General features: G+C 42.1%; 1 protein-coding gene across 1 annotated transcript; it reads left to right on the top strand.

The window, feature by feature from the left end:
- Nucleotides 1-481: 481 nt before the first annotated feature.
- Nucleotides 482-4839, top strand: LOC4341031 (protein neprosin). The gene is made up of 7 exons (XM_015786416.3): nucleotides 482-1069; nucleotides 1168-1254; nucleotides 1344-1586; nucleotides 3308-3472; nucleotides 3586-3639; nucleotides 3725-3871; nucleotides 4193-4839. The coding sequence occupies exons 1-7, from the start codon at nucleotides 839-841 to the stop codon at nucleotides 4568-4570; spliced, it is 1305 nt and encodes a 434-aa protein (XP_015641902.1). The 5' UTR covers nucleotides 482-838; the 3' UTR covers nucleotides 4571-4839.
- The last annotated feature ends 8910 nt before the right edge of the window (nucleotides 4840-13749 follow it).

The raw sequence follows: 13749 nt of genomic DNA, 5'->3' as shown, positions 1-13749 counted from the left end.
ATATATATATATATATATATATATATATATATATATATATATATATATATATATATATATATATATATATATATGTTCAACAGACCTTTGCTAATACTACTATAGTAGTATAATTTGTAGCAAAACTCTGGTAGAACTAGCAACGTACAGCTATAGTCCCCACCCCTCCACCAGAACTCGTGTTGACAAAATGTTGTGCACCTTTAACCCGCGGAAAGCCGTGCTGTTGCTGCAAAGATTTTGAACACTAGCATGGCTAGCTACAGGAACAGCAATAGCAGTAGTAAATACTAGCTCAGGCTCCTGGTCCTCCCATGGTAGCAGCAGCCAGCAGGGTCCCTTGCTTTAGCTGCACGCTTGGTTGGCAAATGCAGGGCTTCATGGAACCATGAAATTAAATAAACCACCTAACTTTGGGAAACCCCGACTCTCTGCCTGCACATGCAAGTTTTAAAAAAGGGCCAAAACCCAGCAGTACAGTACCAGCTCAACACACTCATCTGAGTGAGATCCCCCTTGTCCTACACTCCTCCATTCCGATAGTACTAGTACAACTACAAACCTTGCTTGCAAGTTGCTGAATAGTAGTGGAGCAGTGGAGCAGCAGCAGTGGCATATAAACACACACACACAGCAGCAACAGCAGCCTCCTCCTAGCTAGATGCTGGTGAGGCAAAGTTCAGTGATCACTTGCTTCAAAGGGTGCAGCAGTGTAGGAGAGGTGAGGAGGCACAGGAAGAAGACAACCACATACTATTGCCACTCTCTCCTGTGACTGTGTGTGTGTGCGCGTGTGCGTGCTTGCTAGATCCAGACAAGCTGTGGAAGCAAAAGGAGGATGGCTTGTAGCTTCCACTTTGTTCCCTTGCTCCTCCTCCTCACCTTGCTCTTGCTCATCTCCTCTGCCAGTAGAACTGCTGCATTGCCCTCCATGCGCAGTAGCAGTGAAGACACCGCCAGTAATGCTACTGCTGCTGCAAGGCTTAGGCCAGGGAAGGAGCTGCTTAAGTACAAGAGGATCAGGGCTCTCCTCAAGAAACTCAACAAGCCTTCTCTCAAGACCATTCAGGTCATCATTGCTAACTTGTTTGTTATCTTTCTTCTTCTTTTTTTTTCACACTGAACATTTACATCTCTAGCTAACTTGTTTGCTGCTGAGATTTGCAGAGCCCAGATGGTGATCTCATAGACTGTGTTCCCTCTCATCTCCAACCTGCATTTGACCATCCAAAGCTCAAGGGACAAAAGCTTCTGGTAATTAACACACCCACGCGTTCTTTCTTCTACTATCTTTTTGAACCAACATTGTGATGATGAATTTTGTAACTTGTGTTCTTTCGCAGGACCCACCGGAGAGGCCCAAGAACTACAACCTCACCATTGCCGTCAGCAGCAGCAGCAGCAGTAGAGTAGGTGAGGTGGTGGTGCAGGCCTGGCATGCCGCCGGCGAGGAGTGCCCGGAAGGGACGGTGGCGATACGCCGGACGACGGAGAAGGACCTGCTCAGGGCCAGCTCCCTCCGGAGGTACGGCAGGAAGCCGGCACGCCGGAATATTCGCCGTGATTCCACCAGCAACGGCCATGAGGTTAGCCTTGCACATTACTGTCTCCTCGCTTCTTGACAAAGGAAAATTTTCAGGATGAGTAACAGTGTAACACTGTGAAAGTAAAAGCTCTTCATTTAAAGCAGCTAATTTTTTTTCACAAGTCACTAACTAATGACTTCGAGTTTTAATTCCTAAAATTATTTTTTAAAAAAAAGAAAAGAAAAGAAAGTGAACATCGATATGGTTACACTACTGCAAATCCTGAAGACAAATAAACCAAGTCGTCCCAGGATGAAAAAAAAAAAGCCTGCAGGGATCAATATCATTGTGAACCCAAATCTTTCCAAGTTGTCTTGTAAAAAAAATGCAAGGAACACATAGAAGTTACTCCCTGCAGGGATTAATTACTAACTAAAGTGCCAAACTTGAAAACATACAAAAGAGAAGCCCATGCAGTCGGAATAAGATAGCAACCTGCATGAATCTGCAGAAGCTTCACTTGGGAAAAATCCATATGAGAAAATTTTACTTTGCTACTAGGATCAATGCTCGGTTTTGTTCATATCTGTAGGCCGAAAATTTCTTAGACCCAAGTGGCATGCTACAGTACAGATCTACTCTGCTTGACCGCACAACCTGACCAATGAAATATTCGTGTCAGTGCAGTGGTTAGACTCCTGTTTAGGTGTCTATCACTACAGGTTTAAGTGGCAGCATGTGCATCGCATCTTGGGTTTTGAGTAATAAAGAGTAGTTTCCATAATCGGTGGTTTAAGTAAGATCTCTACATGTCAGGCATCGATGCTTGCTGCTAGGTCAATGACAAAGTTCTCGCATTTCTAGAGCAAATTCATATAGAGGCCTATAATTTAAACAGAGAAGCCAAGTAATTCCAAAGAACCATGCGTTTACATAACATTAAGTAATCACTTCCCTGTGCAGCTAAGCTACTGAAGGTTCGGTTAATTGGCCTGTTACAAGGCTAGCTATTTGACTTCCCTAGTTACTATTATTACAATCAAACAAACATTTTTGTTGTCAATAGTGAAATTGCTAAACACGATGCTCTTAGGAAATAGTGCTCAAGCAATGTCTTCTGTAATTCAGTAATTAGCATCCGTGTTGCGATGACTTCCTGAAAAATTTCGACTCATTGTCAGGACCAAGAAGGCTCCCTCTGTTTTCATTTCAGTAACCAATCTGTCGTGTGATTCTGTGGCCAAGATAGTTAAGTGGACACTTGAAGTGAAATGCTCATTTCATTTTGTTTATAGATTATGCGAGTATCTGTGTTTAACTCAAGAGCTTGACGTTTGTTGAATTGCATAAGAAAATTCGATCAACAGTAGAGTTTGTTGGATGGAAAAGATTCTCGCTTTAACTAATTAGTCCGTAGTACGTCGAGTGAGTTCACCAAGAAGCTTAATTAATCTCTGGGGAAGAGATGCTCAAGAGAAAACATAGCAAGAAAACCCATGTGGTTCGGAGAAAGAAAAATACTAATATTTGTACATGTGCAGAAGCTTCATTAAGCTAATCCAGATGAGCAAATCAACTCCTCTTGAAGCATGGACTGTTTGACCCAACCATCAAATTAACATTTTTCTTGTTTTGTCTTATATGGACAGCATTTAATGGCCCTACTAACTTACTAAGTAGTCTCCCTAAGACAAAGATTGGAGCTGCCAATCTGGTCAAATCTAAACTGAACACCGGTTGAAATCAACTTTTTAACATGCTTCTGCTCTGGTTAATTACAGCATGCAGTTGGATATGTGAACAATGATAATTACTATGGGGCCAAAGCTAGTGTTAATGTGTGGTCACCAAGGATAGGTGACCCATCTGAGTTCAGCCTGTCACAGATCTGGGTTATCTCTGGCTCCTTCGGCAATGATCTGAACACCATTGAAGCTGGATGGCAGGTACATGAACGGAGGAATTAGATTCTGCCATCTTAAACAAAAAGTGATGAATAATTATATGTACTATTTTGAACGAGCACTTGTAATTTATTTTTCTTTTGCTCCTTCTGCAGGTCAGCCCTGAGCTGTATGGAGACAGTAACCCAAGGTTCTTCACATATTGGACAGTAAGTGTGACTGCTACAAACTGTCACAAAAAATTTTGTGTTTTTCAAGGTAGAATTTGAAGTAATTTGTACATACAATTTTCAGACCGACGCATATCAAGAGACCGGTTGCTACAACCACAACTGCCGTGGATTTGTCCAAACGACCAACAAGATCGCGATCGGCGCGGCTATCACGCCAGAATCGGTGTACAACGGAAGGCAGTTTGACATTACCCTGATGCTATGGAAGGTAACTCTTTTATCCATTTCTTGATAACTGCATTAGCATATGCAAGAATTTTGGTATACTGAAGCAGCTAACTTCAACAAAAATGATTTCTGCACCAATCCTTTTCAGTTTCACTAGGGCACATATGTTCCATTCGTCCCATAATATAAATGATTTTAAATAGATGTGACACATCCCAGTACAATAAATATGGATATTTGTGCTAGGATTTGTCATATTCACCTAAAATTCCTTATATTATAGGATGGAGGGGGTATATAGTTTGTCGTGAAGAGGTCAAAAATGTAATCACATTTGAAAAAAAAAGTATTATTTTTTCAGGACCCCAAGCATGGGCACTGGTGGTTAGAGCTGGGCCCGGGTATGGTGGTGGGGTATTGGCCATCGTATCTGTTCACCCACCTGGCGCACCACGGCAACATGGTGCAGTTTGGCGGCGAGGTGGTGAACACGCGGCCGTCGGGGTCGCACACGGCGACGCAGATGGGGAGCGGTCACTTCCCCGGCGAGGGGTTCGACCGCGCCGCCTACTTCCGCAACCTGCAGGTGGTGGACTGGGACAACAGCCTCATCCCGGCGGCCAACCTCAAGCTCCTCGCCGACCACCCTGCCTGCTACGACATCCAGGGAGGCTCCAACTCCTACTGGGGCAGCTACTTCTACTACGGCGGCCCCGGCAGGAATGTCAAATGCCCTTGAAAGGATCTCGCTCTCTCCATCTCTTGTTGCTTGATGGCCGGTCACTCTTGTTTTTCTTTTTTTGTTCGTTTGTTTGTTTGTTTTCTTTCTTCTGTGTTCTTCTTTGTGATAGAGATTGGTTAGTGCATTAATGCTAGGATATTACTCTATTTGTTAGGTCTTAGCTTGAGCTGCTGAATGCATATGGGAGCAATTAAATTGAGAGGGATTTGTAAATTTGAGAAGCACCTTGATTTTGGGATCAATATATGCATTCAGTTCACAGAGTAGCGCTGGTTCTTCTATTATATATTTCTATGATTCCTTCACATCCTCAATTGTGGTTTAGATTTCAGGATTTTCGTAGAATCACTTTATTAATTACACTAATCGAGATTGCCAAGTAACTTGCTTAATAGACTCTGAGGTAGATACTACCTCCGTCCCAAAATAAGTGCAGCCATAGATATCCGTGTTCAACGTTTTGACCATCCATCTTATTTGAAAAATTTATGAAAAATATTAAAAAAAATAGTCACACATAAAATACTATTCATGTTTTATCATTTAATAACAATAAAAATACTAATCGTAATCTTTTTCTAAATAAGACGAACGGACAAACGTTGGACATGAATAGTGCTAAAACTGTACTTATTTTGGGACGAATGGAGTAGATCATTGTACTGTTCCCTTAAACAAAGAAAACGAGATTAGACACGTATGTTTTTTTTCCTTCTCGAGATGAACTGTCAGTAGTACTCAGTATGCACTGTTCCCTTAAATATGGACTGCTCACTCAGTCACTCTACCTCAGACCAAATGCTCACTTGAGGCAGTTGCTCACATTTTAATCTGGCCGAAGTGCCGAACAATTTTACTGTCCACGTGGTTGTTGTGTAGCGATCTGCTTTAGTTTAGCTTAGCACTACCTACTAGTTGGAGTTGGCCAAGCAGCTACAAGCTGAGACACAGCTAGCACACGAATCATGCACGGAGGTTGGAGGATGGTGAGCCAGTATGACAATCAGTGACATGCATGATACTAAGAAAAGAAAGGACATCGATGCAGGGACAAGGCACAGTTAGCTAGCTAGATGAGAGTGATAGATTTGGCTGTGTACACTTATTTGGATACACAGAGACCGGGTTTTCAAGTCTATTATCTAAAAAAATTTACTTCCATCCCATAATATAGCACATATATTGTATTAGGTTGATATATTATGGGACTCTTACCCCACTAGTCCCATAATATATCAACTTAGTATAGCCGTACAGGATAGACTATCATTTTCTCTTCAGATACAGTCTTGAAAGCTAGAAAGTGGCATTAGAATTTAGAATCTTCTCTTAGGTGAAAAATAATCTTTAAACAAATGACATTTAAAAATAGGCCATCCGGAAGCATGGCATAAAGTAAAAAACGGAGAAGTCTATTTTACACCCTTAAACTTTTATGCTTCTCTAAAATACACCCCCGAAATATAAACCGGGTATAATACACCCCCCTCCCCCAATCAGTTTTTATCGTGGTTTTTGACACGTTAGATGCCACGTCTACTCTCGCCACATCAGCGCACAGGATTATATGGGCCAAGTAAATATTGGCTCGATCTGTTTTGACCTAGCATAACCTTCTCACGAGCGTCAGTGACATCGGTGGCGGCTGCGGCAGCGACGCTGCTTGGGTTGCGCTGAGGCGACGCTACCAGGGTTGCGCGGAGGCTTGCTAGGGACGACTGCGCGGTGAAGAAGCATCTTCGATAGGCTGCCCGCGGTAGTCGACTGAAGCCTCTGCATGTTGTCGCCACGGGCACCCACGGAGATGGCTGAGCATGGAAGAAGCAGCTTGGCGCGAGGCGGAAGCAACAAGACTTGGTGGAATGTTCAGCTAGTTAAACAATCAAATCGAGGGGCACGAGCAGCTCTGGAAACGGCAACAGGTCCAGTCAAGCAGCCCCATCGTTGAATAAGCCAAACGGCATATTCAAATGAAAAATAATTTGTGAATAAAACTTTTATATATGTGTTCTTGACGATCTAAAAGCAAAGGCTGAAAAATAAACTATGATGAAAAAATCCCCCCAAAATCAACTCCAAATTTAATGTTGAAAATTCAAATTTTGGCTGATAAGGATAAGCATAAGCGAAAAAATGAGACTGAAGGTAGAAGCAAGCCGCCTCCGATTCAATACAGTCTCTAGCTGTTCTATGCGAGTGTCGTAGGAAAGCAGCAAGATGGATTTCTTGGAGTGTGGATAAACCATCTTGGAGGTATCTGACATGTGCGAGAGTTGTGGCTGATTAGACAAGAAAACTGAAGGAGAAAGATGATTCAGCTTGTAAACTTAGTGCTAGAGTTTTTGAATTAGAAGAGGGAAGGAAATTTCTGTTGTCAATTATTGCTGGATTAGTATTGTTGATAGTTGCATTGTGGCTTAGGGGATAGGCATGCTTATGCTTTCAGATACAGTGGTAGCTCCTTATGGGTGATCTGTATGTATGTTATGTATGCGATGGCAATGAACTTTAGTTGTGTACTCAATTGATCTGTTTGTCAACATGTATTTTGCTAGTCTGAGCAACACTCAAAAAGATTCAGGAGTTTGATATGTGTAAAATTTGTGTAAAACCTATCTAAAAATTCAAAGAAGTAAAATTAATTTGGCATTTAGAACACGGTAAGCCAATATTTGGCATCATAACCGACAATAGGCCATAAGTTTGGCATCATAACTTACAAAAGGCCATAAGTTCGGCATTACAAAGTACAGGCATAAGTTTGGCAATACATAATAGTGGCTAATTGGTAGCAATGACTTTACTTCTCATTGCCATCATATCTTAGGGCTGATAGTAGAACTTGTGGTAGCCTTCTTCTTTGTGGTGAACTGCATCTAGAAACTTCATTCCTAATTTCTACGGGATAGTCATATGAATCACCATTATCACTAATTTCTTTCATCTAATGCTCAAAGTCACTACCAACTTCATCCATGTTTGCCTCAGCAACTATCTCCTCAATATCAACCAACTCAACATAAATATATGCCACAATTCCTTGTGTAGTATATGCTCTATCATCAAACAATAAGACTTATCATCATGCAAAACCCTAAGTCCATCAGCCATTGATTTCCCGAGAAAGCACCAGTGAAACAACACCTTTTCTACAACCTCACAATGATCCTTTACTTGAGTATGGATCTCATTGAGGGAAACTTTCTTGCGGTCAATGTAAGACAATGCCTTGGATTCATTGACATAACATGTCGCCCCCGCTTGCCTGCTCGTTCGCTACTTCAGAGATCCACAAGCAGGGGGAGAGATGTTGGACTTTTATATGGCTTACAACATTTATATATTATGGTATTTATTTAACTCAATGTGGAAAATAGTTATACTACATTTGACGAGGAATTATTGATGTGGAATTTAACTCGAGGATTTAATACTCGAGGTGCCGAGGACGACTATGCTGGAATACAGTAGAGAAATAATAGAGATATACTTTATTGGAATTTATATGTACATGCATATTCATGCCCGGGTATAACACAGGGTGGAACGGCTAGGTTTGTTTATAGGATTGGTTTTGTAAGCTATTAACCCACATGATTATATTGGAACTAATCTCATATACAATAGATCATGGCACATGACTCACACATGTGTGCTAGGGACTATTTTATTGTAGACTCATTTAACTGAACTATCAAATCGTGGTCAGTGACATGGTTCAAGAGTCTAACTGATGAGGACATCCTCCACTATTACCCGCTGGCAAAGACATAAAAGTCGGGCCGCGACCGTGCGAGCCTCTGAATAATCCCACCTTGCTTAGTTTGGGAGGAGGAAGCCACCTTAAAAGGGAGAGCCACCCTTCCCCTATTGGACTAGTCTTTTAGGGTGATTGGGCCTTTCCCTGAGTGGGTGTGCCTATGAACTGTTGGGGTCTGGGCAACCTTAATTTGTTGGGCCTCGGCCAACCCCACCTAGGCCGGATTGTTATCATTTGGTATCAGAGCTGGGCCCCTTGTTAAGGGGGTGGGAATGATGAGGACATCCTCCACTATTACCCGCTGGCAAAGACGCAAAAGTCGGGCAGCGACCGTACGAGCCTCTGAATAATCCCACCTTGCTTAGCTTGGGAGGAGGAAGCCACCTTAAAAGGGAGAGCCACCCGTCCCCTATTGGACTAGTCTTTTAGGGTGATTGGGCCTTTCCCCGAGTGGGTGTGCCTATGAACTGTTGGGGTCCGAGCAACCTTAATTTGTTGGGCCTCGGCCAACATCACCTGGGCCGGATTGATGAACCCTGAGTTCCTCTCGACACTCAAGGCAGTTGATTGGCCCGATCTTTCGGTGAGTTGAGATAACTACATCTTGTGGAAAAGACGTTGACGACCTGACTACAACCGTACAAGACGTTGTGTTACGCCTTTGCGATCAATACACCTCTCCGTGGGTTGTTGATCTTGCCGGTGCAGATAAACCTTATTCCTGCAAGCAAATCGAAGAAACAAGCAAGAACAAGATAAAAGCAATCTGATATTGCAAATAGGAATTGACTACACACGATAAGTTGGGGTTTCGTATACAAGCAGACGGACGGTCTAGCCGACACGCGCACTGCAAGGAAGTAGCAATGGCTAAACTTTCATCTAAACAAAACCCAACTAACCCTGAAGGGGTTACAAGCTATTTAAGGGATCGAGGAGGTCAGAAGAGCGTCCTCCCTCTGTTTGGGGCGCAGCCCCCCTTGGACCCCACTTGGGCCGGGGTCCCAGATGAAGTTACAGGCCCATAGGCCCATTACAGACAATGCAGCCCCTTGTTTCTTTAATTGTCGATGACTCAGATGGAATTTGACAATGAGATTGGATCTGTTGGAAAGAGGATTCCGAGAGCTTTCCATCAAGTACTCGTGGGCCCAAAACGAACCTTAATGAAGTTACAGGCCCATAGGCCCATTACAGACAATGCAGCCCATTGTTTCTTCAATTACCGATGACTCAGATGGAATTTGGAGGTTGGATCCATTGGAAAGAGGATTCCAAGAGCTTTCCATCAAGTACTCATGGGCCCAAAACGGAGGCCATATGGATATTTTGCAACCGTTTGAATTCAACACTATCTCAGGTGGCCGAATTGGATTCCAGAACGCGGCGAACTTCATCTCCATCTCTGCATGCACCATGGCCATCGTGTTTATCTTCCATATGCAGCCCCAAATAAGTGGATTGGTCCTGAACATATAAACGCATACATTATGAGGTAGTGTCATATTCTTGATTAGATTAAATTGGCACTTGTTATAAAACGAGATCACCTGTGGGTATATGACATGATCAATGGTTGTATCCATCATAGGCATGGTCACATCATCCTCCCCTTCTTCACGGAAAACCGTCCTCGGTTTAAACATAGGTAATTCACGTAGCATATCCTCACGCAACGCTTCATATGGTGCATTCTTTACTGTATATGGCAGCAACATTGAGCGATCTCGTCGCTCCCCTTCTTCAGAACCAACCTGCGTCTTTGGACAAAAGCAAAACAAACTTGAAGTAACATCAGTGGTCCTAACACTACTCTCCAGTTTGCATTTTCTTGGCACAACAACAGAGGGTTGCGTATCTGAACAAATGTAAACTTTGTGCACCAAATAAATTTCTCTATCATTATATTTGCCAAAGATGTGAAAAATAACATTACAAGGACATGGCAAATCAGAATGAGCAAATATTTTGTCCTTCAAACAATTGAGCTCACAAGAATCATCAAACAGAATATAGCAAAATGTATTTAAAGAAGATTGCAATTGAAGTTCATCATTCTCGCTGGACATGTGAATAACATGCTTAAATTCAGTACATGGAGAATCAAGATTAAAAGTAGCATGTTCATTCACTAGTTGTGGAATGGATATAAGTGAAGTACTATCGCACAACTCTTCTTTATCACAAGGAACAGAATGCAAATCAACTTGTGACAAAGACAATTCAGAAGTAGGTTCCACTAAAGTTTGCTCTAGGTCATCATGGGAAGTGGAAAAATGTAATTCATCATAAGCATACTCACCTTGAGTAATTTCTGCACCATTTACCTTTTATGCCCTTTTCAAATAATGTAGGTTCAACAGCCTTCTCCTCATTCGCGAGTGATGGAAGTGACATCTCAAACATATCGTTCTTCTCATTTTGGGGACTGTTCTGAACTTCCTGCAAAACATCAGTGATAGGAGGCAAAAGCATAGCTTGTTGCTCCGTTGGGTTCTCCAAAATTTTGCGCTCAACATTGCAAGCAAGCATGAACAATTGGCCTATATGATTATATGTCACATTAACAAGCCCAACCTGAATATTGGAATTATGCCCTCTGAAAAATCTAGTCATTGTGTTCTCATTAGATTCTTGTAAACCACTACAAGTGATACAAATTTTAAAATCATGAAAGTACTCCCTAACAGTTTTGTCACCTTGTTTTAGATGTTCAAATTTCCCAAGGAGAGCACGTCTATAGTATGAAAACACAAATCTTTTTCTCATCAGTATTTTGCATTCATCCCAAGTTTTAAGCTTATTTCCCACTGTATGCCACCAAAAAAATGCAGAACTGGTACACTTATTACTAGCATCCTTAATCATTTGAGCATTAGAAAAATCATACTCATCAAATTTTTTTTCTACTGCTAGCTCCCAATTAACGTATGCAGCGGAATCATACTTTCCATCAAAAGATGGCAAAACAGACTCTACTCTTGCAAGATTATGATCATGTACCTTATTTGCGTCATGTTGGTCACTTGCCATGTGTTGTCGAAGGTGAAAATGTCCACCTTGAGCACGAACAGCTCCAAACTCTTTGTGTAACCCTGCCATAGTTAGTAGCAAACAAGCAACATATACAAGTATATATGCGTTCCTATCAACTACTAGGTAGTGGAAGCTCACAAATCACACACACTCAAGCTTTATATCAAGCTCTCACAAGTTCTTACCAATGCAAACTAGAATATGGTGTCCACACCGACTCAACCGAACACCCGATGGAGTTGGATGTATCGACACTTTGGCACACACGTTCACAATCTGTATAGCTGCAGTCAAATCTGTGGAGCTCTGGTAGGCTTAAATATGTAGCAAGGATGGCAAATGGTCAAATCAGAGAATGCAAAGTTGAATAATCGTTCAACTTCAAGTATCGTGCTGGTCCTAGGCTAGAACGAACTAGAGACGCGAGCCTAGACACAAACGATACCACAAGATAACACTAGAATCAACTCAAGCATCACTCTGATATACAAAACCAAGATCAAGAATAAACTGAATTTTTTCCTTGTCTCTTCTTTTTTTTTCTTTTTTTTCACACTTTTTTTCGGTGCGGCTTTTCTCTTTTCTTTTTTAGCACCTTTCTGCCTTTTCTTTTTTTATCTTTTTTCCATTTTTTTTCTGACCAGAACTGACCAAGGACCAAAATGCAAAGTTACAAGGACTCAAATGTAAATATAAAATTTACTGGGACTCAAATGTAAAAGTCCAAACCAAAATTAAAAATTATAAAAAATGGAATGCTGAATTTATGTCGGTTCCGTTTTTCCAAACAGATCTCGAAATTGACACCAAACGAAAATTCACCAAGGTGTTTGACACGACTCACACTTTGTGATGTACGTGATTTGGAGGAGGGAGTCGACTCGAGGAAGGAATGCCGCATGCAAGGGGGTGGGACTCGCTGAAAATTCTGAAAGAAGGAAACCGATTCCTTTTACCTTTTCTGCGCGGCCCCAAATAGAAACCAAACCAATCTGCTATTTCTTTCCAGATCTAACTTGCATACTTTCAAAAAATGATTTTGTAACTTTTCTTCCTCCTCTCGTGCACGAACACAAGCACGGCCGAAACATAAACACGGCCAACTCAGCGACCTTATATGCAACTCAAAAACTCCAAAACCGACCGACAAAAACTTCTGGAAACTAGAAAAACGAAGCTCCGACAACAAGACGATTCCGTTTTCCTAGGTCCCGACGACAACAAAGACACGACGGGGGCGACGACTGTGGTACATAACGTGTCTAGAACTCGAAACTCTAAACGGACTAAACTCTAAGACTAGCAACACGACTAGACGATGCAACGCAAACTCAACAAAGCAAAAACTGAAATGAACAATGCAATGGCAAAAAGATGGCTAGGTACAGGATGAAATTTTTTTTGTAGGGCAATTTTCTAGTTATAGGTAGATAAAAACTCACCGAGCAACGAAAGCTCTAATACCACCTGATGAACCCTGAGTTCCTCTCGACACTCAAGGCAGTTGATTGGCCCGATCTTTCGGTGAGTTGAGATAACTACGATTTGTGGAAAAGACGTTGACGACCCGACTACAACCGTACAAGATGTTGTGTTGCGCCTTTGCGATCGATACACCTCTCCGTGGGTTGTTGATCTTGCCGGTGCAGATCAACCTTATTCCTGCAAGCAAATCGAAGAAACAAGCAAGAACAAGATAAAAGCAATCTGATATTGCAAATAGGAATTGACTACACACGATAAGTTGGGGTTTCGTATACAAGCAGACGGACGGTCTAGCCGACACGCGCGCTGCAAGGAAGTAGCAATGGCTAAAATTTCATCTAAACAAAACCCAACTAACCCTGAAGGGGTTACTAGCTATTTAAGGGATCGAGGAGGTCAGAAGAGCGTCCTCCCTCTGTTTGGGGCGCAACCCCCCTTGGGCCCTACTTGGGCCGGGGTCCCAGATGAAGTTACAGGCCTATAGGCCCATTACAGACAATGCAGCCCCTTGTTTCTTCAATTGCCGATGACTCAGATGGAATTTGACAATGAGGTTGGATCCGTTGGAAAGAGGATTCCGAGAGCTTTCCATCAAGAACTCATGGGCCCAAAACGGAGGCCATATGGAGATTTGGCAACCGTTTGAATTCAGCACTATCTCAGGTGGCCGAATTGGATTCCAGAACGCAGCGGACTTCATCTCCATCTCTGCATGCACCATGGCCATCGTGTTTATCTTCCATATGCAGCCCCAAATAAGTGGATTGGTCCTAAACATATAAACGCATACATTATGAGGTAGTGTCATATTCTTGATTAGATTAAATTGGCACTTGTTATAAAATGAGATCACCTGTGGGTATATGACATGATCAATGGTTGTATCCGTTGTAGG

This window comes from Oryza sativa, chromosome 6, assembly GCF_034140825.1.
Source record: "Oryza sativa Japonica Group chromosome 6, ASM3414082v1".
In the NCBI taxonomy this organism is placed as follows: Eukaryota; Viridiplantae; Streptophyta; class Magnoliopsida; order Poales; family Poaceae; genus Oryza; species Oryza sativa.
Note: the sequence above shows the minus strand (reverse complement) of the source record. Positions and strands in the feature narration are given on the sequence as shown.

Bases quoted from the DNA above. Each gene is read 5' to 3' on its own strand.
- LOC4341031 (XM_015786416.3), top strand. From the start codon at position 839: ATGGCTTGTAGCTTCCACTTTGTTCCCTTGCTCCTCCTCCTCACCTTG. The intron at 1,587-3,307 runs GTTAGCCTTGCA...GGTTAATTACAG, and splicing joins CCACCAGCAACGGCCATGAG to CATGCAGTTGGATATGTGAA. The intron at 3,640-3,724 runs GTAAGTGTGACT...TACAATTTTCAG, and splicing joins GGTTCTTCACATATTGGACA to ACCGACGCATATCAAGAGAC.